This window comes from Rissa tridactyla, chromosome 7 (assembly GCF_028500815.1).
Source record: "Rissa tridactyla isolate bRisTri1 chromosome 7, bRisTri1.patW.cur.20221130, whole genome shotgun sequence".
NCBI classification, from domain to species: Eukaryota; Metazoa; Chordata; class Aves; order Charadriiformes; family Laridae; genus Rissa; species Rissa tridactyla.
The window spans coordinates 34,526,254-34,550,361 of record NC_071472.1 but is presented as its reverse complement, the minus strand read 5'-3'; the positions used below and the strand labels follow the sequence as shown (position 1 = coordinate 34,550,361).

Genomic DNA, 24,108 nt, shown 5'->3' with positions numbered 1-24,108 from the left:
CCCTCAGGAACGTCACTCGTCACTGGTTTCCATGTGGACATTGAGCCATTGACTGCAACCCTTTGAGTGCGGCCATCTAGCCAGTTCCTTATCCACCAAGTGGTCCATCCATCAAATCCATGCCTTTCCAATTTAGAGACCAGGATGTCATGCGGGACAGTGTCAAATGCTTTGCATAAGTCCAGGTAGATGACATCAGTTGATCTCTCCTTATCTACCAATGCTATGGCAACATCATAGAAGGCCACCAAAATTGTCAGGCACAATTTGCCTCTGTTGAATCCATGTTGGCTGTCACCAATCATCTCCTTATTTTTCATGTGCCTTATCAGAGTTTCCAGGAGGATCTGCTCCATGATCTTGCCAGGCACAGAGGTGAGACTCACCAGTCTGCAGTTCCCCAGGTCTTCCTTTTTTCCCTTTTTGAAAATGGGGGTTATGTTTCCCCTTTTCCAATCAGTGGGAACTTCACCAGACTGCCACAACTTTTCAAATATAATGGAAAGGGGCTTTGCAACTTCATCCACCAGTTCCCTCAGGACCCATGGATAGACTTTATCAGGTCAAATGGTCTTGCGTACCTTCAGGTTCCTCAGATAGTCTCTAACATGATCTTCTCCTACAGTGGGCAGTTCTTCATTCCCATAGCCTGGTTTTACCTTCTGCAACTTGGGCAGTGTGGTTAGAGCCCTTGCCAGTGAAGACCAAGGTGAAAAAGTCATTCAGTACCTCAAGATTTTTAGTGAGAGCAATGTGATTGAATATGCTTCATTAATCTTGATTTAACACTTTGAGATTCAGAGATTCAAAGGTCTGGTTCTAAATTGAGTTTATTTCAATACTTTGTTTTAATGGCAGTCATAGTCTAAAAAAAAAAAACCCTCAAAGATACATAGATCAAAATGGAAGAATTGCATCATTGGCTGTGCTTAATACCAAATCATGATCCCATCCACTAATTATGCAAAGGTTTTTGTTAAAATTCATCTAGTGAATTTCCATCTTCCTTGATGCCACTCAGTTATTCTTGCATTTTTGCATTTTTAACAAATGCATTCAAGACCCACTGAAATACTTTGTAAGATTTGTAAACAGGTTCGATAATTCTGTTTCCAAGTTTGTAAAGTGTACAGGTATGAGAGTTTTTAGCAGGGGGCAACAAAACATATTTTTCAGCAACAAAATCACATAACAATGGAAACATTTCCAAACACACGTTTTCAAAATGCTGTCTCCATAGTATGATTTCCTTCTGCAAAGCAGTTAATTTCTCACTCATTCTTAAAGGTGTTACCTTACCTTGAAGGACAGATTAAGTGTCATTATTTTACCAAAAATATTTGCTAGGTAGCATACTAGCGACTGCCACTTGTCATCACAGAAAAGGTCAGTGAAATTAGGAATACTTGTCTTTTTGTAAAAGAAAAAATCATAACTCATCTTTAAGTTCAACAACTCCTTTAAAGGAATTTGTGACAAGATAACCAGCAAACCTCTGTGCGGTACAAAAGATCTTCATGGTCACAGCCCATCTCAATATAAACTATTCTGAAGATTCTACTATTTAAAGATTTGTTTTATAAAATTTACCACATTGATGACATCCTGTAGAACTTTATGCACTTCTGGCTCCAATGTCTTTCTGCCATAGCATGCTTATGAATGATGCAGTGAATGAATTTCATGCATGGTGCTATCTTTTTTTATTCTAGTCAAAGAAGCCGTTCCATCAGTGGCTACACTTGACCAGTTTTTCCATAAAGCATTATTTTTATTAAAGGAGTCATTTACTGTTGAAAATATATTTCCTCCAATACATCTTTCCTTTAGTGGCTCAGAAAAAGGTAGTTCTTCATCTATTTCATTATTAAAACAGAATCTAGCAAATACCATAAGCTGAGATATATTAAAAATCTGTACTTTCGTCCAGATCTATAGCAAATCTCCCACACTGCATAACTTGTTCTACTACTTGTGTCTACAAATCTTCAGCAATGTTTTCCATGGGCCTTCCAACAGTATTTGCTGACAAAGAAATGCATTTTAGTTTGTTACAATATAATTTTTCATGCCATTTTTACCACAGCAGGAAGAACAATTGTTTCCCAATTGGTCTGTGGCTTTTTCTCTTTCACTATTGAATAAGAGAAGGCTTCTGAGTCTTCTAAGCATGGATCATTGCATTTTGCAGGGTACCGGATTGAGTAATGCATGACTTGAAACTTCACTCAAAAAACTGTAGAGGTTTCTATTCCTGATCTGGATACTTAGTTTTTACGTTTCTTGCTAAGTGTACTGCTTTCATACTATCATTAACTAATATCTCAAAGCAAAATAGACATTTCAGGCAAAGTTCATCATTAACAATAATGGATGTAAATTCATATTTTGAATACTCTTCCTGATAATTTGGAATTTTTTTGGCCAACTTGTCAAATCGGATTAGACCATCATCATTTTTACCCCGTAATATGGCTGATGAAGAGCTTGTACTAGAAGTTTCAGCTCTGCCATTTTCTTGTTGATCCCTTGTGCTTGCATTACTAGTATTATCTTGAATCTGCAGTTTCTTTGAGGGAATCTTTTTAAGCCACTTGCCCATTTTGTGAGGGTTAGGTTAGTTAAAACCAGATAACGTAACACATAAATGTACTTAACTGGGTGCACAAACTGCAATACACAGTAATACACTAAAAGCAAGCGAATAAGTGAGGTTGCCACTGTGAATCCCTCCGTATTGAGAAACACCCACTCTTTCCTCAGGACACCTCACATACGTACGTGACGCAGGACCCTCTGATACAGACTGAGTTAGGGCACCAGGGTCAATCTGTATATTAAATATTGGTAAAGCTTACTTTCTTTCTCACTTTTTTTAGATAAAAATAAATACTGTTTCCTTCACATACTCCAATGGATTATCTTGTGTACTCCCAGGCTGCACACCCCCCACTTTTGAGACAGCTGCCATATAGGGTTTTGGCCCAAATGGCATTCTCACCAACAATGCCACTGTACAGGGCAAGTGACAGAAGAGACAAAGGACTGTTCCAAATAGGCAGTCTGGTTGCACCCGTGACATTTTGGTGGGGAAAAGAGTTTAGCCGTATGTATTAGAGCCAGGCTATGAAATTTAGCCTCACAGCCAAAGACGACCTGTCCCTTTCTATTTTGTAATACAGATATAGCACCAGTGACAAGGCCAGAATCATACCTGTAAAGGACGCAACTTGCATATGCTACTGCTTAAAGCCAGAGCAATAGTATCAGTAGCTACTTCTTGCTTGAACTGATAAAAAAAGAAGAGAGTACCTTAAGTTCCATTAGTTCCTGTGTGTTAGATGGTGTAGTAAGGGCTTTTTCTGATATTCTCTCGAACTCATCGCATAGTCTGAAAAATACATAAAATAATGAGTTTGGCATGTGTGTTTTGTTTTAATCATCCTTGGGCATATCGCATACATTTATAATAGCAAAAATGAGATCAACATACCCTTTAAGGATTAAAAAAAATTCTATAGTGGAAACAAAATTAAGTACATTTCAATACACATTTTCAGTTTGAGAGTTACCTCACATTTATGTCTTGATGATCTTTGAACATTTTGGAAATAACTTTTTCACAAATACTATCCGCTCGCTTTACCAAAGCGCTTATTAATCCATCACAATGCAATTCAAACATTCCTAGACGGAGATACTGCAATACAAATATAACAGTTGTCAGAACACTGAATAGCTTTTACCTATTTTCTCTCACTGTCTTAAGCAGAATGTCAGGGATCTCACCTAGGAATTTAGTTAAATCATAAAATGCTTTTAAAACCTGCAAGTGAAAAAGGGAAAGAAAAAGTTATAGTTGCTAATAACTGTTCTTCTGTATATGCACATTGAACTTTGTATAAATCTTACTTCCTTCGCCTTTTACCTTGACAAATAATCTGCTTCCTGAAAAAGGAAGGGCATCTACTGTCTGTAGCAGTGAATGTCATCCAGTGAAATTACAGAGTTTGAGATGTACCTAAAGTGCGGTAATCTTGCTTTACCATTAAAGACACGTGACATTCCTTAGGATTAAGTACTAGTTTGTCCAGAACTTGGGTTTGCACTGAATTCTAGGAGAAAAACACTTTAAGCAAAACCACTTTAGCCTTCTGAGTTCTTTTTCAGAATGGACAGACAAAGGATTCTCACCACAGAATATCCTTACAGGGACAAAAAAAACGTGGCTCATGTTAAGGATGGATCCTCTCTCTGCCTTAGAAGCAGTTTGGAGATGGCTGGACCCACACTTTCTTTTACACTTCACTCTAAGAACATACTCTGAAGTAGAATCATAGAATCTTCATGGTTGGGAAGGACCTTTGAGATCATCGTGTCCAACCATACACACACAAATAATACCCCCTACAATCTCTGTCACTAGAGCATGTACATACACTTCTGAACTGCCTTCAGAAGTCCCAAGACAATTACTAGCAAAAATAATTGTCTGACTTAAGTATGGCAAATACACCCCAGAAAAACTTTTTCTGAAAAAAATAATTTTATTTCACTTTAATTATCTCACAGCTAATTATCATCACCTTTGACTTACAACATTCCTACTACAAAATCAACATTAAAATGACATCCATATCTTATAATGAATATTATTATAATTTACCTTCCTAGAAGTGTATTTTATTTCCTTAGCAAGTTTTTGGTACTTTATAATTTCCATTTTCATTTCTTCAAAGGTATGTTCCTCTGTCAGGAATTGATCAATATCTTGTTCAGCTTGTTTGTTTATGAGGAAGCTATACTTATCATACATCTTGAGATGTCCCAGAGATGCTGCACTTTCTTTGATAATTTCTTCTCTGATCCTTTTCTTATGTTCATCCAAGATCTCACGTAGGATGACGGGCTTCAAGACAGTTGATGAGGACTCACCTTTTGGCTTTGAAAAAAAAACCACAAAGAAACCCATACACATTTTCAACTTACAGTTGTCTGTAGTTCAGTTATGTCATGGAAATAAAACAGTATAGAAAAATCAACCTAATGTTACTTTAAAATCTTTCTAATTAAAGTCTGATTACAAACCTAATTTTGTATATACAGCTATTTACATTCTGATCACAGATTTTTTTTGAATCCTAGGTTATGGATGTTTGCCTCCATCAGGTAAGAAATCAGAGCTGCTTCATTCAGAAACTCAGGAGTCCACATACTTATCCACCCAAGGCAATCCTAACAACAATTTTAAATTTAATCTACATGGATTTTATTTTTTCCTGAACCACAGGCACAATTTCAATTTTGCTATCAACTGATGAATCTGTAAGATTAGAAAATGGAAAGCACTTTCGTGCAACTCCACAGAAGATCTAGAGCCTTGCTCTTGTGCATTTAGACACGCCTGAGATGTGTCTTTTGTCTGTTCACATGTTGTTGATTAGTGCTTTTATAAAGCACAGCACACTACTCAGGTTTCTGTTGGTCATGTGCCCAAGCATATTAACAAAAATTTTGAGGACTGGTATCTTTACTTAAAATTCAAGTTGGTGTTAACCAGAAAGGGCAACAGAATGTCCAAATTATATTCCTTCAGGAAAAAAGAAATTTTCACCTTCCACAGCTCTCTGGAAAATTATCAAGAGGCACCACAGAGCATTACTTTCACTCTCTATACATTAAAAAATTAAGACTGCTACACTGAAAGTAACATGCTATTCTAAACCAAGAAGGTACGTTATTATTATTTCACAAAATCTTTTTACTCAGTCTGGACTGTTTCCTGTTTGACCAACTAAAATATAAACTGCTTAAAAATTATGGCTTCAATTTTTTTTAAAGGATAATCTATTCAAAAGTTTCTATATTTAAAGAGACAGTACCCTTCCCAGTATCAAAATAGAATATATTATACAGAATATTGCAGAAATGTGTTTAAAATTTAAATGCATCAATTTTGTTTGTAGTACATTAGTAGTAGCTGTTGCATAAAATAACTCATAGAAGAAACTAATTAATTATTGGCTTTTTATTTGCTTAGAGAACAGTGATTGGGCCTTTCATTAATAAAATTTAGATGATTTCAAAGTGTTCCATATATCATGAAAGAGTATTATAATATTACTATATATGAGTTCTGACAATAGGGCTATTTATTAAAATACCTAGGAACTACACGTAGCAACAATATGATAAAACAAAACCCATGAGAATTGTAATTTCTTACCCACTTCGAAAATAATTTGGTCTCAACTCTTGGTATATCACTGACTGCTTCAATCATAAGAGCATAAACATTCGATAATATGTCCTTGAAGTCATTAAAGTCAGGTTCAAATTTAATACCATCATTCTGAAGGATCAGCCTCAGGATAAAACCTGGGTGTTTGTAGGCTTGGACGGATTTCTAACACACACACAAAAAAAAAAAAGGAAAGTAACATATTAGTTAACCTAAGTACATCTCTGATAAAAGTCACATAAACTGATGTTCATTAAGACGAAATACAGGCACAAGAGACATCCTCTAAACACCAGAGGCAACAACTTTTTATAAAGTTGTTTGCATAGACTGAGGCAGAGTAGCTTTGCAGTAGCAGCCATCATAAGTGTAGCAATACATGAATACAGAAATACAGCAGTACATTCGTCATCTGGACCAGTCAATGAATCTACTAACATTTTAAAAAAAAAAAAAAAAAAAAAGAGAGAGAAAAGAGTGTTACATCCAATTTTGTTGCTAAACAAGAATCTGATCCACAAAAACCAATCTAAGTATTATGAGGGTTATATTTGCAGTATGTATTCCCACGTATTCCAGTATGAAAACATGCTTTTGTCCTTGGTGGCATAATTTGATTCTTCATCCTATCTATAATCTGGATTAGACATCTCTTAACTTTCCTGCATCTGCTAACGTATTCTAACTACACTAAATTTTAATTAGGAAACACGAGGAAGCATTTTATCACTACCAGGTAGCATAGGATGACCATTAGGAAGGTTAAGATTAGTGTCCTGGTTTGAGTGACACAGGACTAATTTATCTTCTAATGCCTGGGAAAACTGCACTTTTAGAAGGCTCTAGTGTCTGAATTTGTGAAAATATTTACTTTACAGCCAGCTATGGTATGTGGGTTTAAAAGTCTTAGAGTTTTTGAGTTAGCCAGGTTCAGGGATGAGGAGCAGCGAGACCTGGGTATTTGACAAGCTGGCCAAGAGGATTATTTCATACCATGAACACCACAATCAATGTAAATTAGAAAGTTTGCTGAGAAGTTCTCTCTCTCCTTTGATAGCTGTGATCCTGAGAACTTCTTGCCCCAGTGCTGGACCCCTGAGGCCTTCTCCCCCAAGCCCCAGCGCTTGCAGCCTCTGAGATTTGCTGTTCACTGCTGAGAGCACACAGCTTCCTACTGATAGAACTGTCTGAGTATAATCCTTGTATATTTTATATTGGTATCAGTATCAATATTGGTTCTTTAGTGTTATTAATGTTAATTATCTAGTCTTATTCTATTAAATCCCTTTATATTTCAGCCCTCCGATTTCCTTGCTTTTTCCCAATTACCCTTCCCGGGTGGGGAGGGGTCATCAGCTGGTAGAATAATTGTCTGAACTACAATAAATTGTTGCACGTTCCTCAAACCACAACAATTAGAAAATAAGTACCTATTACTAATAAGAACAGAAAATACTACTGCAGACATCAAAGGTCATTTAACTCAGAAGTATACAAAGCAATTACAGGGGAGTGGGAATGAAAAAAATATACTCTGTTTCCACATGATTCCTTACTTCCTTGTATTCTCTGTGTGTTTTTTCATCAATATTACCTGGAGCCAGAGTTCTGAGGATATTTGATGGCAAGGCTGTATTAACAAAAAGCTGAACGAAGATCCAGTTGCACTCCAAGACATCAAATATCAACAAGAAATATTTACCTCTACAACAGACATTATCTGAGTGCAAAAGGAAACTCCTTCCTTCTTACTTTTTTTTCCCCAAAGAACTGTTCTGCCAAAGCGTGTAGTAAACACCTGCTAATAGCAGAGAGAAGATGAGACTCCCTTCACAGATGGGTATTATGGAGAGAGAGCGCTAGTGCAAGATGCAAATGGCTTTTTTATTAATGAATTTCTACTGTATGTCTAACTGACTGCAGCATGTTCTTAAGGATAACAGATTTAAAATATGTTGATATTTCCCTTCTTACATGACAAAAAAAACCCCTGTTATTTTAAATCTACTTAATAAATAATGCATTCCTAAAACAGTATTCTTTTTTTTCCAGAAGGCACCTGCTACCAGACTTCATACTTATTTTTTCTATCTTTTTTTTTTTTCCAAAGAAGCAAAATAAACAGGAAATAAATTGTCTATACATGGAAAACAATGCTGCTAGTGTGCATGTGAAAGACTACTTACTGCAGGTTGAACAATTAAATCTGTAAAGTCTTGAATTGAATGCAAAAGCAAATGTTGCAGTTGATGAGTCATTAAAGTGGCAGCACAATCGAAGAAAGACTCTAATTTAGTAATGCTGGCATTGCTGGGAACTTGTTTTCGTTTATTACCTTGGTAAAAGATTTTCTGCACTTCTGGAAACCACCTTAAAAGAACACAATATTTTTAATTTTTTCAAGTTATTAGCATTAATAAACCTGTGGTTTCAAGTTGATTGCTATAAATGCTTATATTACATGCAGTTAAAAGTTGCTGCAGTATACTTGAAAAACTATAGTTTAACTTAAGTAGGTCATATGGTAGTATCTTTAAATTCTAAGGAACTGTGTCTCTGAAAATGTTATCTATTATTGCAGAACCATATTTAAAATATAACACATTATGATAGACAGATTTGCTATCTTGCTTCGGTCTCCTACTTCTCAGGCCAGAAAGGCTTCACAGGCAGCACATTTAGTCCCAGAAGATCGTGCAGTTTGTTATACATCCTTGTAACCAGTAGATGTTAAGATGTGGAAGTAATCCAAAGGGAATTCTGCCTAGTTGCAACCAAATTGAAATTAGCTCTGGCATTGCTGGGAAACAGGAAGGAAAGAAGAGTGCAGCAGAAAGAACAGAACGGCATCTTCAAGGTCAGAAAGAAATACATCCAAAAATGGTAAAGGCAATACATAACAGAATCATAGACAAGTACAGAAATAAGAACTTTCAATGTTAACAGAATGAAGAAACAAGTATTTGAGACTACAGTAGTCTTGACAGTTGTATTATTTAATTAAAACCTGAAATAGTAAAAATGCAGTAATACATAACTGCAGGAATCAAGCATTATTGGTTAAAGAAAGATCAGATGTGTACAAACAATACAATTTGGCCTCAAATATCTAAAAAAGGCCTAGCAATTTTGATGCTTTATTTGAAAACTTAGCTGCAGCATACTGAGTGCACTACCAAGAAAACTGCCTTTCTTCTTTTAAAATGTCTCAGACTGAATATAGAAACATTATTATATCCAAATATTTTACTTTTGAAAATCTTAATCATAACCTCTAAAGTGAGCGGATCTCATTAATACAACATTTTTCGGATGACTCCACTCGGATAAACAGCTTCGAAACTGAGAATATACAAACTGAAATTCCAAAATTATCAACAGATGTTCTACAGAGATACTGTTACTGATGTGATACTAGGTTAATCTTCCAATAAATAAGACACTTCCTTTGTGCGAAGCATGGATGGGTAAAGTCTTATATAATAAAATTTATATCAGTTTGTATTCTAAAATGTCAGAAATTATTTATAGTAGCAATATTGTATTTTCTCATTTATCCGCACCAATGAGACCACAAAAAAAAGCTTTTGTCATAACAGACCAAAACACATATATTGTTAATGGCCCTCTAAGAAGTGAGCAAAATACGTCACACCAAAATGCAGAATAAGAAAACTGCACAAATCATGATAACACACTCAATATTTACACAGCAGTTTTCGTTCATAGGCCTCAAAGCATTTCACAACATTGCATCTCTTTCTTTAATATGTATTATTAAAATGGGTTTTTATTTCTCTCTCCAGAAAGTTCAGAGTTTCAAAAGCACCTGAAGTTAAAAATTTCCCTGTAACTTAAAAAATACGGATACACTAGATCATACTTCTTCGATAAAATCGCTTTGGATTTTCCAATTTCTTTCATGACTTGATTTTGGAAAAATGAGAGTTCCTCAGCTTCTCGTTTGTTGTGAAATATTTCTGTATCAAGAAGGCGTAAATTTCTGAAACAGAATATAACATGAATATTTTAGGAGCATGTTCACTGTATCTTGTTTTTTATGTTATGTTTATAATGTTATTTTCAGAAATTAGCTTCTATTGTTTCAGAACAACCAAATATAAGCACTGCAGTACTGTTCGTTTGCATGGTCTTCAACTGAAGTAGTAATTATGTATTTGATTAATAACTATTTTCAGAATCAGAGTTTGTATATATGTTACTCATTACATATAGGATCAAACATTTAAAATTCTGAATGCATTAAATAGCATTCCTTTCTAGGACTGGGTGGATTTTTGCAAATATTATAAAATAATCTAGAAATAAATAAATAAACATTGAAACCTAGCTTCAAAATAATTTTAAGTTTTTATATTTTTAAAGACATTGTCTGAATTTTGTCTCCTACTTAGCAGATACAACAAAAATTTAAAAACAAACAAACTAAAAAATCCAACATAAAAACCCAAACAAACCCACAAAACACTCCCTGCAACTTCTTACAGCACCTGGCCTGGACAGGTCAGTTCATTCTCTTTACTATCACCAGTCAAGAAATAAGTGAGCAGTTTTGTCTGCTCTGGGAAGAAGAAAACAGCAGCCCATCTAATGCCTTTTTCCCTGGTTAATCAGATAAGAGGAAAAACATAAGCGCCCTGCTAGGCAAGACAGCAACCCTTCCCTGTTTGGGAGACAGACTGTTTTGAATATTCTTGCCCTGAGAAAGACCAAAAAAAAGTGTCAAATTTAAACTGAGATTAGGGAATACGCTAAAAGCAAGAAAGACTATTTAAAAAAATGGACGTCATATCCAAAATTAAATTATTTTTCAAACATGTCAGAAGCATGAAGCTTGCCAGAGTCTAAGATAACAAAAAGAAAATAAAATAAAATTAAAAAAAAAAAAAAGAGAGGCCTTAGAGAAGATAAGATCCTAGCAGCTCCATTCTGGAGCCTTTTTATACAATGAACATTCTACACAATGCCTCAAATTGAATTGTCAGTGGAACAGGCTGTAGGAAAAAAAAAAACAAAAAAGAAAATTAAAAATTGCCACGTCCAGATGGCATTTCACTCGAGCTCTAAAGAAAATCAAGTACAAACCAGCTAAACTATTCAACTTGCATGTGTAGCTTCTTGCTTAAATTTGCCTAGATACCAAAGGAAATTAAGATGGCAAAGTGCTCCATGTGATTTCTGGGCAAGTACAGATAAGAAACCTTGACCGCTATAGAGGAAAAGTTGGCAGAAACTCTTTGAAGCATTAAATTAGTGGGAAAACAGACAAATACATTTGTGATAATGGCTTTTTGAACAAAGCCATTATTATCCATGTTCAGTGTTCAGATGTATATATTGTAGCAGTCCCAAATCCAGTGGGGCAACTTGGAAATCTAGATTCTGAAGTCATCAAGCAGCTGACTTAAGAGATACAGAAAATACTTACTTAAATGAGGTCTCCCATAAGTTCAGAACAGCAAGCATTGAAGGATTTATTGCATGCAAATTTTCTTTCAGGTAACGGCATGCTGACAAGAAAGACTTGTTCCAAGGTTTTGGCACTACTTCTATTCTAAAAAAAAAAAAAAAAAAAAAAAAAAAAAAAAACCAAAAAAACAAAAACACAACAAAAAACCCAACAAGAAACAGTGAGATGAACATAGCTTTGCTAAGAAGCAAAATATTTATACGTTTACTTTAAGATAATTATTTGCATCTCAGAAAGCACAGAATTCAGGTGATAAATCTAGCTTTCTACACATTATTCAGATATCAAAAAAAGTCTTCAAATATTGACCACTGTATAAAAAAAAAATTAATATATGAGAAATATTGGCCAAATCCTAAGAGATCTGTAACCTATTCATGGTCCCTTATATTTAGCATGTAACAAAATCACTATACATATATAATTAATTTAGACAATTAATATGCAATTTTCTACAATATGTTTATCCTCATCACATCAAATCTGTAAAAATTCTGGTATTGGTCGTTGCTAAGCAACCAAGGCCTTTTCTGCTCCTCATACCACCCCACCAGCGAGCAGGCTGGGAGGGTACAAGAAGCTGGGATGGGATACAGCTGGGACAGCTGACCCCAATTGACCAAAGGGCTATTCCATGCCACGTGGCATCATGTTCAGTATATAAAGCTGGGGGAAGGAGGAGGAAGGGGTGGACATTCAGAGTTATGGTGTTTGTCTTCTCAAGTAACCATTATGCGTGATGTAGCCCTGCTTTCCTGGAGATGGCTGAACACCTGCCTGCCGACAGGAGGCAGTGAATGAATTCCTTGTTTTGCTTTGCTTGCTTGTGCGGATTTTGCTTTACCTATTAAACTGTCTTTATCTCAACCCATGAGATTTCTCACTTTTACTCTTCCGATTCTCTTCCCCATCCAAACTGGGGGAAGTGAGCAAGCAGCTGCACGTTTTTGGCTGGGGTTAAACCACAACACAAGAGAAAAATAAAAACACTTGTGACAAATTTCTCATATATTTGTAATACTTTTGTTCCCATTTTGATAATGAACTATTAAAAAAAATAATTCTGATTCAAAATAAAACTTTTATCTATTTCTCACTGAATCTGTATTCCAGTTTTTCCACATCTATCTTACATATTTCTTTAGAAGAAAGTTTCATATTTCAAATACTGTTAAGGGAATAAAACTGCTTTACCAATGATAATTCTAGTAGGAGAATTTTGTACTTTTGGATTTGCATGTAAGCATGTGGCATAAGCTTATATACAAACTACTGTTACATCCTACACAGCTCCTAGCAGATATGGAAGATCTACAAAGAATCAGATGTCGGATGGCCTCTTACCTAGGGGACATAATAACAATAAATTCATCAAATATTACTTCTGTTTTTTAAGATGCAAGTGGCTTAAGAAACATCTGTCAAAGTTACCCCTTCTATTTTATTCTAATGCCTACCATTTGATATTTGAAAGTATCTATCTCAAACTACAAGCCAGAAATCATTTATAACCAAACCTTTTCTGACCTTTCACTCAGTAATACTACCCCCAAAACAGAGCCTGGTTGATATTGGTGGAAATGTTCTGTTTCTGAAGCGTTTGTAAGACATCATTCCTCTACAAGGTAAATTTATTTTACGTTTTGGGCTATAACTGTGAAAGAGGTACCTCTTCACTTTCACATCTTAGGGAGAATTAAAGCATGTTCTAGAAAAGTTGATATTAAGTTGTCTGATCCACACTGGACAGATGTGTGATCCTGGGAGAAGCACTATACTTGCTTTCAGTAGACTGCAGAGTTTTTAAGGCAAGTGTGAATGGAATGGAGATAGTCCATTACTCTAAATAAAGGCCACATCTATCCACTTCAGTATAGAGGTTGCTACATACTGAAAAACTCAGCCAGAAAAATCTACCAGTGTTTATACTACATATTGCTGAATTGTTCAGAGGATCAAAGCAGTCTGTATTTATTACATTCTTAAATGTGTATGTATTGAGCCAAACTGTCACAACCTGTAAATAAGACAGAGCTTCAGTGACATCTGTGTGGAACATGACATTGTTCCATTTATTACAATGCAGTTTTATACAACGGCATTTGGCCTACTACATCCCATTTTCAAAGGCTGTGGGATTAATTGAGACTTCTTACCAGTTAAACACTGCTAAACAAAACTAATTCCAAACAACCTTTCAAGGTAGACACATATTTTCCAGGGTTTTTCCAAAGACACTGTATAATCATTACTTGAATTTACATGACTAATAACTAAGTCTTATTTACAGCTGACACTGACTACCACTATTAAGACTGCTCCTTATGCATGCTATTCTACCCCACTGTTTTCTAGTCATTGTTTTTGAATAAATATATTTTCTTACTCTGCACGATGAGGAGGAAGAAAATCTTTCTTCTTGTCTTCATCTTTTTCCCTGCTGTCTCTTAAAACAAAGTCAACTGAAAAAAAGTATAGGGGAAAAAAAGAGAAAGGAAAGAAAAGCCAAAGTAAGCTTAGCAAAGGAACAGAATCATAGGATCATTTGGACAGGAAAAGACCCTTAAGACCATCAAGTCCAATCGTAAACCCAACACTGCCAACCAAGTCCTCCACTAAACCATGTCCCTAAGCGCCAAGGATGGTCACTCAACCACTTCCGTGGGCAGCCTGTTCCAATGCTTGACAATCCTTTTGTGAAGAATTTTTTCCTAGTATCCAACCTAAACCTCCCTTGAGGTTACTGAGGCTATTTCCTCTTGTCCTATCGCTTGATACTTGTGAGAAGAGACCAACACCTACCTTGCTGCAATCTCCTTTCAGGTAGTTGTAGAGAGCGATAAGAACTAACGTAAGCCTCCTAAACCCCAGTTCCCTCAGTCACTTCTCATAAGACTTGTTCTCTGTCTAGACCCTTCACCAGCTTCATTGATCTTTGGACATGCTCCAGTACCTCAATATCTCAACTAAAACATCCAAATGCACAACTCATTGAAATGAAGTTTTATCTAGATATACACGAAAAGGGATTTAGGAGAAAGGTACACTGTTAAGTAGGGATTTATAAAATAAAATGTTTTTTAAAAGTGTTGAAAGATCAGAAATACTGAGTAATACTAGCTTTGATCATTACAAGGATAAGAAAGCCTGAGTATTCTTTTTATTAAAATGTGCCTCTAACATCCAGGAGAGCACTTTTATATAACTCTTACACAATGGTAGCTCTCAGCCCTCAACAGCACTCAACAATGAATGGTTCTGAATATTAGCAATTTAGGAGAAAATGCAAGTAAACTCCCAGAAATGTACCTATAGCCTTTTTTACACTCAAAAGATAGTCTTCTTTGACTTCATCAGTCAGTGAATGTATACTTTCATCAAGTACTTTCAGACATTGTGGAATTAAAGCTAAGATGTGGTCTAGCCATGATTCATCCATCGGGGCCACATTTGCTGTATCAATTCCATGGCGAATGTAATAGTAGTATTTCTGCAGGATGAAAGAATAAAATGCATCGGTTAAGTCCAGCACTAGAAAGACATTGCTACTACAGGTTTAGCTAGACATATGGGCTTATTTAGTACAAATAAATGTAACTATTTTTAGTTTGTACTGATTTATGTTGTATATTCCATATGCATCACTAGATCTGATGTAAATACCTTCATATCAGCCTGCCAAATACTAGCTGGCACAATAGTAATAAAAAGCTGACTAGATAGAAAAACAGAGTATAGTGGCATAAGTCTCTTTCCATTTCTCTAATAAGAGCTAAATAACAAAAATGTCATTGAAGAATGGACATAACTCATAGAATTCTGGTTTTTGTTTTGGTTTTGCTTTTACAATTCTACAATTCTGGAAAGATGCCTCTCCTTTACACTGTTCCAGTAGCAATCTTTTCCTTAAATAAATTTTAAATTTGTCTATCTCATCATTCCAGTGCTGCCATTATTATCCATTAGCTCTGGGGCTGCATCACGTATTCAAAAAGCAAGCCATGCATTCTGCAGAGTTTTGTGTGGATATGCAATGTACAGCTAATGCATTGCTTGAAAATATGAATGTATAACCACATATAAGTACATCTGCTTGTATGCCAGTATTTACTTAGGCACATGAAATCTGATTAACAAAACCTCAGAGCATTAAAGGAAACATAGATGAAGAAACGTTATCAGCTGAAATTCAAAGAAATGCAGAATGGAATATAAACTGGAAGATCACCAATGTCAGGAAGTAACACATGAATTTATTTCAGTTGGTTTATCCACAAATTAACTTAATATATTTTAAATAGATTTTGTATACAAAATTTTGTATACAATTGTGTCATGTGAAGTATCTTAAACCAGAATGAGAATGAAAAACATTCTAGCTCTTAGATGAGGGTAATCCAAAGAGAATTGTCTTACGGATTCTGTCTGCTCAGATAAAGCAGTGCATCCGCCCTTGCAAGTTATTCTTGCCTTCAGCAAGTGTATAAAATATTAATTTATTACTTCCTGACATTGGTTATCCTCCAGTTACTATTCCATTCTGCAATTCTTTGAATCATCCGTACATTCCTAATGCTCCATTCTCAATAGTAACATCATAAATAATACTTTGTATGAAACTAATAGTGGAAGAATATGTCACTGTTAGTCATCTCTCATTGTGTCAATATTTACAATAAATGACTGGCACTGTATTTCATTTAAAACTCTAGGAAACAGTCTTTAGCTACCAAAATATCTTTCTCTATTAGTGTAGAAGAAACTGCTCTTGGAGGCTGGGTTCCATCAAGGGATGGAAGCTGTTCTTCAGTAAGGTCTTGCTGTCTAAGACAAAAAAAAGAAGAGTATGCGTCACATTCTTCACATACATTTCACTGGCATAAGTAATATATAGGCATCCTACATGTCAGTTGTGAACAAACAAAACCAAAAAAAGATAACTGCCCAAACTTTACAATGAGCACAAGATATTCTGATTCAAAAAGAAGACTGAAGCCTGTGGCCAAGTTTGTATTTTACCTGCTAAGGTTCAGCTTTTAAAATTTTTGGTATAGTTCATGCTCATACACATACTTTCAATTCGCAATCATCAAAATTTTAGAATAATTTAATTTAAAAATTTGGTTCATATATCAAAAAGGAAAAACACGTTATTCAGAGATAAGGAAACTCACAATATAATGTTAACAAGAGCACTTCTGAAACTTTCATGGTTTTTTTTCCGATGACTGCTGCTCTGCAATGTAGAAGTTGATGGTCCAGCACCTGCTTCATTATCTCTAGAATCCTGTATCTTGTGTCTCTTGCATCTCACATTCAAATATTCTCCTTGCAGAAAATACATTTTGAAATTAAGTTTAAAGAAGAAGTTCAAATATACCGCATATATGTTTACATTTCTGAGAGGTTTTCTTTAGTAGTACTAAAAATGTTAACCTTACCAGGTGAATACTCATTTTTTACAGTAAACTCATCTGACTCATCATCCTTCTGTTCTTTGCTCAGATGGAATGAAGGACAAGTCTGCTGCCATAGTGGTTTAGACCTTGCCTGTAATATGTATTTTATATTTTAGTTTTACACTTCCTGTAGGTGCTACTAACACACACTTCAAGATTTCTTAAACATAGTAAATCAAAGAAACTGTAGCCTAATATACAGCAGGAATAAGGCAGCTTAAAAATGATACAATAAATGACCACCTATACGTTGCCCTCAAATTCTAAATATCCAGATCACTAGAGACAAGCATGTTAAACTTATCATAGAATGGTTTATGTTGGAAGGGACCTTAAAGGTCATCTAGTTCCAACCCCCCTGCCATGGGCAGGGACGCCTTCCACTAGACTTCTATGTAAATATTTGTAAACTTTCTAGTTGTATACCTTACTTAAATATTTTAAAAGTTGTTCAAATACTCTACTTTCAATGTTTCCCAAATACTGAAATATAAACAATGCTCCACATACAGATATAATACACATATATAATATACATACATAGTGCTGAGGGAGAGAGAATATATACCTCAGCATATATTTGAGTGAGAACCATGGCCTTTACATAACCAAGCTGTAACACATATTTGAAAATGAAAGAATACAAAAAAAGCCAGCAAAACTACCTGAGACAACTGTGGTAGTAAGTTCACTGTTCTCTTTGCCAGCTTCTCTTTGCCATTAGGACTAGGCTTGGAAAAAAAAAAAAAAAAAAAAAAAGGAAAAACACAACTAGACATTTAAATTACTCTTAATATTAATATTCTAGCTATAATTCCATTTTTACCTCTTATATAATAATTTTTACACATATAATTTCATGTCACTTTCCCTTTTCTTTCTAGAGTGTTTCCATGTTCAGCTTTCTCAAATGCTTTTGAAAAATCACTGAAAATTAATTTTAAGCTGGGAAGCATTTATGTTACCTTTTTGCCAAGATATACATTAAAGCATTATGAGAAATCATGAAATAATATAAATAAACAATTAATTATTATTCCCTTTCTTCAGTCAATTTTTTTTTTTAAAAAAAAAAAAGAGCCTTTTTTTTCTAATCCATAAACTTTCATTTAAGAGTGTCCAGTATTTTCTACTTTTCCATAACGGTGATTCCTCAGCATCAGACATCAAAGCTATCTATCCAAAAGCACACTCTGACCATGCCCAGAACTCTGGCTAGCACATTTTAGCAAGGTACAGTACCTTCCTATAAACAAACAAGACAACCTAGTTGCAAAGTTATTTAAATTGGCTCTAACACAACTGCCGTTGGCTATTCTTCTATTTCTCCTCTGTTTCACACCACCACCAATGCCACTGGCAACGCCCACGCCACCTCTTTCCATGCAGTTGCACTTGTAGTAATACTCCCTGTCTATGCTACAGCTGTCCTCTTTCTGCCTTGCGTCTTATGCAAAGGCTGTAACAGAGGAAAGACACAAAGCACAGAAAGGCTGTGTAGATGTACCCGAGCTGCCCTTAGCCAACCTGACTTGTTTATCAATACAGTTGCTGTGATGCAGAACTCACACAAGTTTTAGGCACTTAACTATTTACATGAATTTTGCAGTCAAGGATTAACTCTGGCAATTCTCAGGTGAGCTAAAAATCAAGTCAGGCTCCAAAGAAAACCTCCTTCAGAATACAGGAATCTGACAATGATAAAAAGGTTTGTGACCACCTGAGGAACCTGAACTATACAAGTCTATGGGACCTGATGAGATACACCCCAAAGTCCTGAGGGAATTGGCTGATGTAGGGTGGACTGTTCAGTGTATAAGGAACTGGCTGGATGGTCACATCCAGAGGGTGGTGGTCAATGGCTCGATGTCCAGATGGAGAGGGTTGACAAGTGGCGTCCCTCAGGGATCCGTATTGGGACCAGTGCTATTCAATATCTTCATCAATTATTTAGACAGTGGGATTAAGTGCACCCTCAGCAAGTTTGCCAATGGCACCAAGCTGAGTGGTGGGCTTGACAGGCCAGAGGGACGGGATGTCATCCAGAGGGACCTGGACGAGCTAAAGAGGTAGGCCTGAACAAACCTTACGAAATTCAACAAGGCTAAGTGCAAGGTCCTACACTTGGGTCAGGACAATCCTCGTTATCAATACAGGATGGGGCATGATATGATAGAGAGCAGCCCTGCAGAAAAGGACTTGGGGGTACTGGCAGATGAAAAGCTGGACATGAGCAAACAATGCACACTTGCAGCCTGGAAGGCCAATCGCATCCTGGGCTGCATCAAAAGAAGCGTGGCCAGGAGATCGAGAGGCGATTCTCCCCCTCTACTCTGCTCTCGTGAGACCCCACCTGGAGGACTGCATCCAGCTCTGGAGCCCTCGGCACAAGAAGGACATGGACCTGTTGGAGAGGGTCCAGAGGAGGGCCACAAAGATGATCCGAGGGCTGGAGCACCTCTGCTATGAAGACAGGCTGAGAGAGTTGGGGTTGTTCAGCCTGGAGAAGAGAGGGCTCCAGGGAGACCTTATAGCAGCCTTCCAGTACCTGAAGGGGGCCTCTAAGAAAGCTGGGGAGGGGCTGTTTGCAAGGGCATGTGGCGATAGGACGAGGGGCAATGGTTTTAAACTAGAGCAGGGTAGGTTTAGATCGGACATTAGGAAGAAGTTCTTTACTGTGAGGGTGGTGAGACACTGGAACAGGTTGCCCAGAGAGGTGGTGGAGGCCCCATCCCTGGAAACATTCAAGGCCAGGCTTGATGAGGCTGTGAGCAACCTGATCTAGTTGAAGATGTCCCTGCTTACTGCAGGGGGGTGGACTAGATCACCTTTAAAGGTCCCTTCCAACCCAACACATTCTATGATTCTAAATATGTATAGACATACATTATCTCTTAGCAATCTCTTCATAAACTAATCCGTGGTCCAACTTGCGAAAGGCGAGCAAAGTCATTCCAGCTCTAGGGACTTCTCCCCTGAACGTGATGGGGAGAAACTCCTTGACTATCACCTAGCTGCAAGAGGGAGTCGTACAATAAAATGTTTTCATTATCTTGTTTCAAAATCAACAGCACTAGTCCTTCAATGAACAAAAGATCCATCCTCTCCCTTTCTCTCCCCAAATGCGATTAAACACATCTGGCTTCCCTTTGAATAGAGATCAAAATACCTGCTCAATTAAGGCACTCTAAACACCAAGCAGGCCAATTTTTATATTTCTAATCTAGCGTTCTGGCAATCACAGAAAAGGTGACTGCCAAAGACTATGCCACAATAACCACATATCTCTTTTTGTCCCTCATTTAATGCTCTTGCCTGTTTATCTGGCAGTTAGGCATGGTCCATGTGCAAGGTTTTTCACATCTCAAAATTCTAACCCCTGTACCAGTCTCATAGTCCACAGGGACACAGATAATGAATTTATTTCAACATAAATGAGTGAAAAGCAGTATTATAACCAATACAGAAAGATTTACGTGACGAGCCTGCTTTTTGTCTGGTAATTGAAGCAATTGTAACTCTACTGGGAAAATATGAAGCCATGTATTTCTCTGTAGTCTAACACATTCAACTGCAAAAAGATTATTACCACAGACTGCATAACAGCTACCAGTCTTTTGTAATACTAGCATGAATACAACTCCTAATAGTGTATCCACACTGCATCATAAAGCTACTCCTTACCGAGCCAATAGGCCTACAGGATGCAGCATAGCCTATGGATAGAGTATGGATTGGCTTGGACACAGCTCTACACAAACACACTTTGATAGAATCATAGAATAAAAAATAGGCTGAAAATGGCCTCTGATGATCCACTCTCCTTCTCAAAGCAGTGCTAACTACAAAAATTTAGGTCAGATTCCACAGGGCACCCTGTCCAATTGAGATTTGATGACCTCTAAAGCCACTGCCCCTCTGGGCAACCTTCTCCCTTGCTTAATCATCTCACTGTGAAGACTGTCATCCTTATGCCTAGTCACAATTTCCCTCCCTGAAACTTGAGAGCGTTGCCTCTCCTGCTGCTGCACAGCACCAAGAGGAATCTGGCACCATTTTCTCTCTAGTTCAGGCACTGGAAGACAGTAACTACATTCCTCTGCCACCTTCTCTTCTCCAAGCTGAACACATGTAGTTCAGACTCTCCTCACACATCAAGTGCTCCAACCCCCTAATCATCTCAGTGGTGATCTGATGGACTCTGGTTTGTCAGCAACTTTACAGCTGCTGGAGTAGAGCTGGCTCAGGCAGTCATCTTAGGTGGTTCTGAACCTTGAGTATAGACATGCTCTTTGTTCTCCACATCTTGCCTAATGAGACTGAAATATAAAGCTCATTGTTTCTTTAGTCCAGATTCTAAAACAGATGGTGAATGCTATCTAATTAATACCCTCTGAAGGGAACAGAATAGAAAAAAAAAAAAAAAATAATTTTTTCAGTAGGAGAAAATGGTTTTGAATTCCTGGAACAGTATTATCTATTTCTCTCAGTGACAAGGTGCACAGTCTTAATTATTAGATTCCTGGTTAGAAACAAATAACAGAAACCTGGGCGTTTTTAACAAATAATAGGGCTACAAAAATGACTAAGACTATACCTTGTCTTCACGTACAACATTGCACAGTTTTGTTTAGATTTTCTTTTGTTGAAAAAAAAAAAAAAAAAAAGAATTCAGCACCACAACTTAAACCTCTGAGCTGCTGGTACTGATAAATTCAGCATTGAAATTCATTACACTGAAGACAGTGACAATATTTTAAAGTATTATACTGCAAACTTACTATTGCTGATAAGATGTACTAAAAAGAGAGTCCTGGACAATGAGGACTATCTCAGATAGTTATGAGCAGGCAACTCATACACTCGAATATGCACTTCAAGAAGAAAACCACCCAAAGAAAACTTGGTGAACTTTTAATTCACTGAAAGAAGTTAATAAATGGTTACACTTAAAATATCTCACACATTTCATTAGAAGAAAACAAATCTGAATGAGGATATCAAAACCAAAAGAGTCTAAAAGAACACGATTGACTTACTAACACGAGGACAACATGATTTAAGAGTGCAGTCTTCCTTTTAATTACATTAACCAACTACAACCCAATCAGGACACTAGAGAAATAATACAAATTAGTATCAGTTAATGCCCTCTGATCTAAAACCATGTTCATAGCTAGAAGTTTCTATCAGCATTTGTCTTCAGTATTTACAGTTCCTGCAATTCTGGAAACAAACTGAATTAAAATCCCTTCATGGTTCATGATTAAAAAAACAAAACAAAACAGAAATCCAAATAAACAAAAAAACCCAAACCAGGGACAGGGCTTATGACATAACATTTTCTAACATGCTCAAGACTGAAATGCGTTTCTGTGGTTTATAATAGGATACCTTTCGGAGAGAGTTACTCTCTCTGAAAACACTGCAGGGAACAGCAGCAGCCCAACCAAAACCATCTGTTTAAATTTGCACTGCTAAAATAATTAAAAGAAATCTGGGCAGCTGCAAGAAGGACTACGTTGCTTCTGAAAACCTCATTTAAGGAGTTCATAGCACAGACACCACGGTTTAACTTTTCTGAAGGGTATCAGTCACGACCAGCCCGCAACTCACGGGGCTGCGTACTGAAGCCTTTCTCTACGAACACCGCTGCCCCACCAGGTCCCCGCTTACAGAGTACAAGCACTAAATTAAGTACCAGGGATAAAAAACGTAATTTCAGAAGCTTAAGTCAACCTTGTTATTTAAGGTTTCAAAGCGAAACAACGTTTTCCAGATCAGAACAAGCTCCCCTCCGTTAGCCACACGCACCCGAGCGTTCTGCTCTCTGCCCCGCCGCTTCTCCTCAGCCCGCCCGCTGCTCCCCTCCCCGCCCCGCGCCGAGCCGGGGGCCGCGACGGGACCCTCAGCCCCCCGCCCGTCCACAGCCGGGGCAGACGCTGTCGGCTGCGGGCACAGCTCGGCCCGGGGGCTGCCCGGCTGCCGCCGCGTCCCCCTTAGCCCCCGGTACCTTCTGGGCGGCCATGCCTGCGCGGCCGTGTTGGGACGCCGCCGTTACCTGGCAGCGGCCAGCGCAGCCGTTGGCCGGCCGCCCGCCGCCGCCCTGGCCGCGCGCACAGCGACTCCCAACGGCCGGGCGCGAGCGGCGCCGGCCTCAACCGTCGCTGCCGCCCTTCTCCGGCAAAACACGGCGCGGCTAATTACAGCCGCCTCGTTAATCCTCCAGCTTGAACCAAAAGTGGTTTAAAGAAGAGGTATTGCTTTATTCAGCGTCGGGTGCTAGGTGGAAATCCATACATCTAGCACACCTTACCGGGGATATTCACCCATTACTTATGCACAAAAGATTCTCATAATTCCGCCTACCTAATACATAACTCCACCTAGGCTTACATCTTCATTAGGATGACCGAATAGCCTTTTTGCACATGCATATTAAATTTTGCAGCATCGGCAAGACACTTCTGCGCAGGCGTGAGTTCCTCGGTAGTTGTTTGGGGAGGGATACCCTTCCTCACATTATCCTTTTAAGGTGTTGAGTCATCTCAGGACAGTAAATTTGCCAACTTCTGTAAGTTTGCCAGCTTCTTGAGGATGATAAGGATGTTCCTTGAAGTAGCCACAGCTCTATCCTAATTGGTATAGGAGTATGTATTTTGACATAGGAGAGAACCTTGAAGTCATTAACTACTTGTTATTCTGTCCTTGCTGATTAACTGCTTCTGTCTTGTTATCAGTATTTGTAACATCAGCTCAGTGACTATGTTCTCACACAGTAAGAAGCTCAGTAGTCAACCATTTTCTCATGCAGTAAGAAAATCAGTAGGAAACAAACAACATTGTAGTCAGCACATGGTTATAAACAAAGCAGAGGCCTGTCTTTGGTCACAGCAGCACTTGGTGAAATACCCTGA

At 37.4% G+C, this 24,108-nt stretch overlaps 1 protein-coding gene across 1 annotated transcript in view; it reads right to left on the bottom strand.

The window, feature by feature from the left end:
* DNAH7 (dynein axonemal heavy chain 7) overlaps positions 1 to 23,219 on the bottom strand; it is a 115,445-nt gene extending 92,226 nt beyond the window's left edge. The window contains exons 1-14 of the mRNA XM_054208225.1: positions 23,133 to 23,219; positions 17,857 to 17,922; positions 17,174 to 17,282; positions 16,907 to 17,060; positions 16,463 to 16,556; positions 15,042 to 15,222; positions 14,119 to 14,194; positions 11,691 to 11,816; positions 10,125 to 10,244; positions 8,428 to 8,611; positions 6,227 to 6,406; positions 4,667 to 4,942; positions 3,573 to 3,700; positions 3,313 to 3,391 (exon numbers count right to left, since the gene is read on the bottom strand). Of these exons, the coding sequence (XP_054064200.1) occupies positions 3,313 to 3,391; positions 3,573 to 3,700; positions 4,667 to 4,942; positions 6,227 to 6,406; positions 8,428 to 8,611; positions 10,125 to 10,244; positions 11,691 to 11,816; positions 14,119 to 14,194; positions 15,042 to 15,222; positions 16,463 to 16,556; positions 16,907 to 17,060; positions 17,174 to 17,282; positions 17,857 to 17,922; positions 23,133 to 23,219 (1,860 nt within the window). The remainder of the gene's footprint in view (positions 1 to 3,312; positions 3,392 to 3,572; positions 3,701 to 4,666; positions 4,943 to 6,226; positions 6,407 to 8,427; positions 8,612 to 10,124; positions 10,245 to 11,690; positions 11,817 to 14,118; positions 14,195 to 15,041; positions 15,223 to 16,462; positions 16,557 to 16,906; positions 17,061 to 17,173; positions 17,283 to 17,856; positions 17,923 to 23,132) is intronic.
* Positions 23,220 to 24,108: the final 889 nt, after the last annotated feature.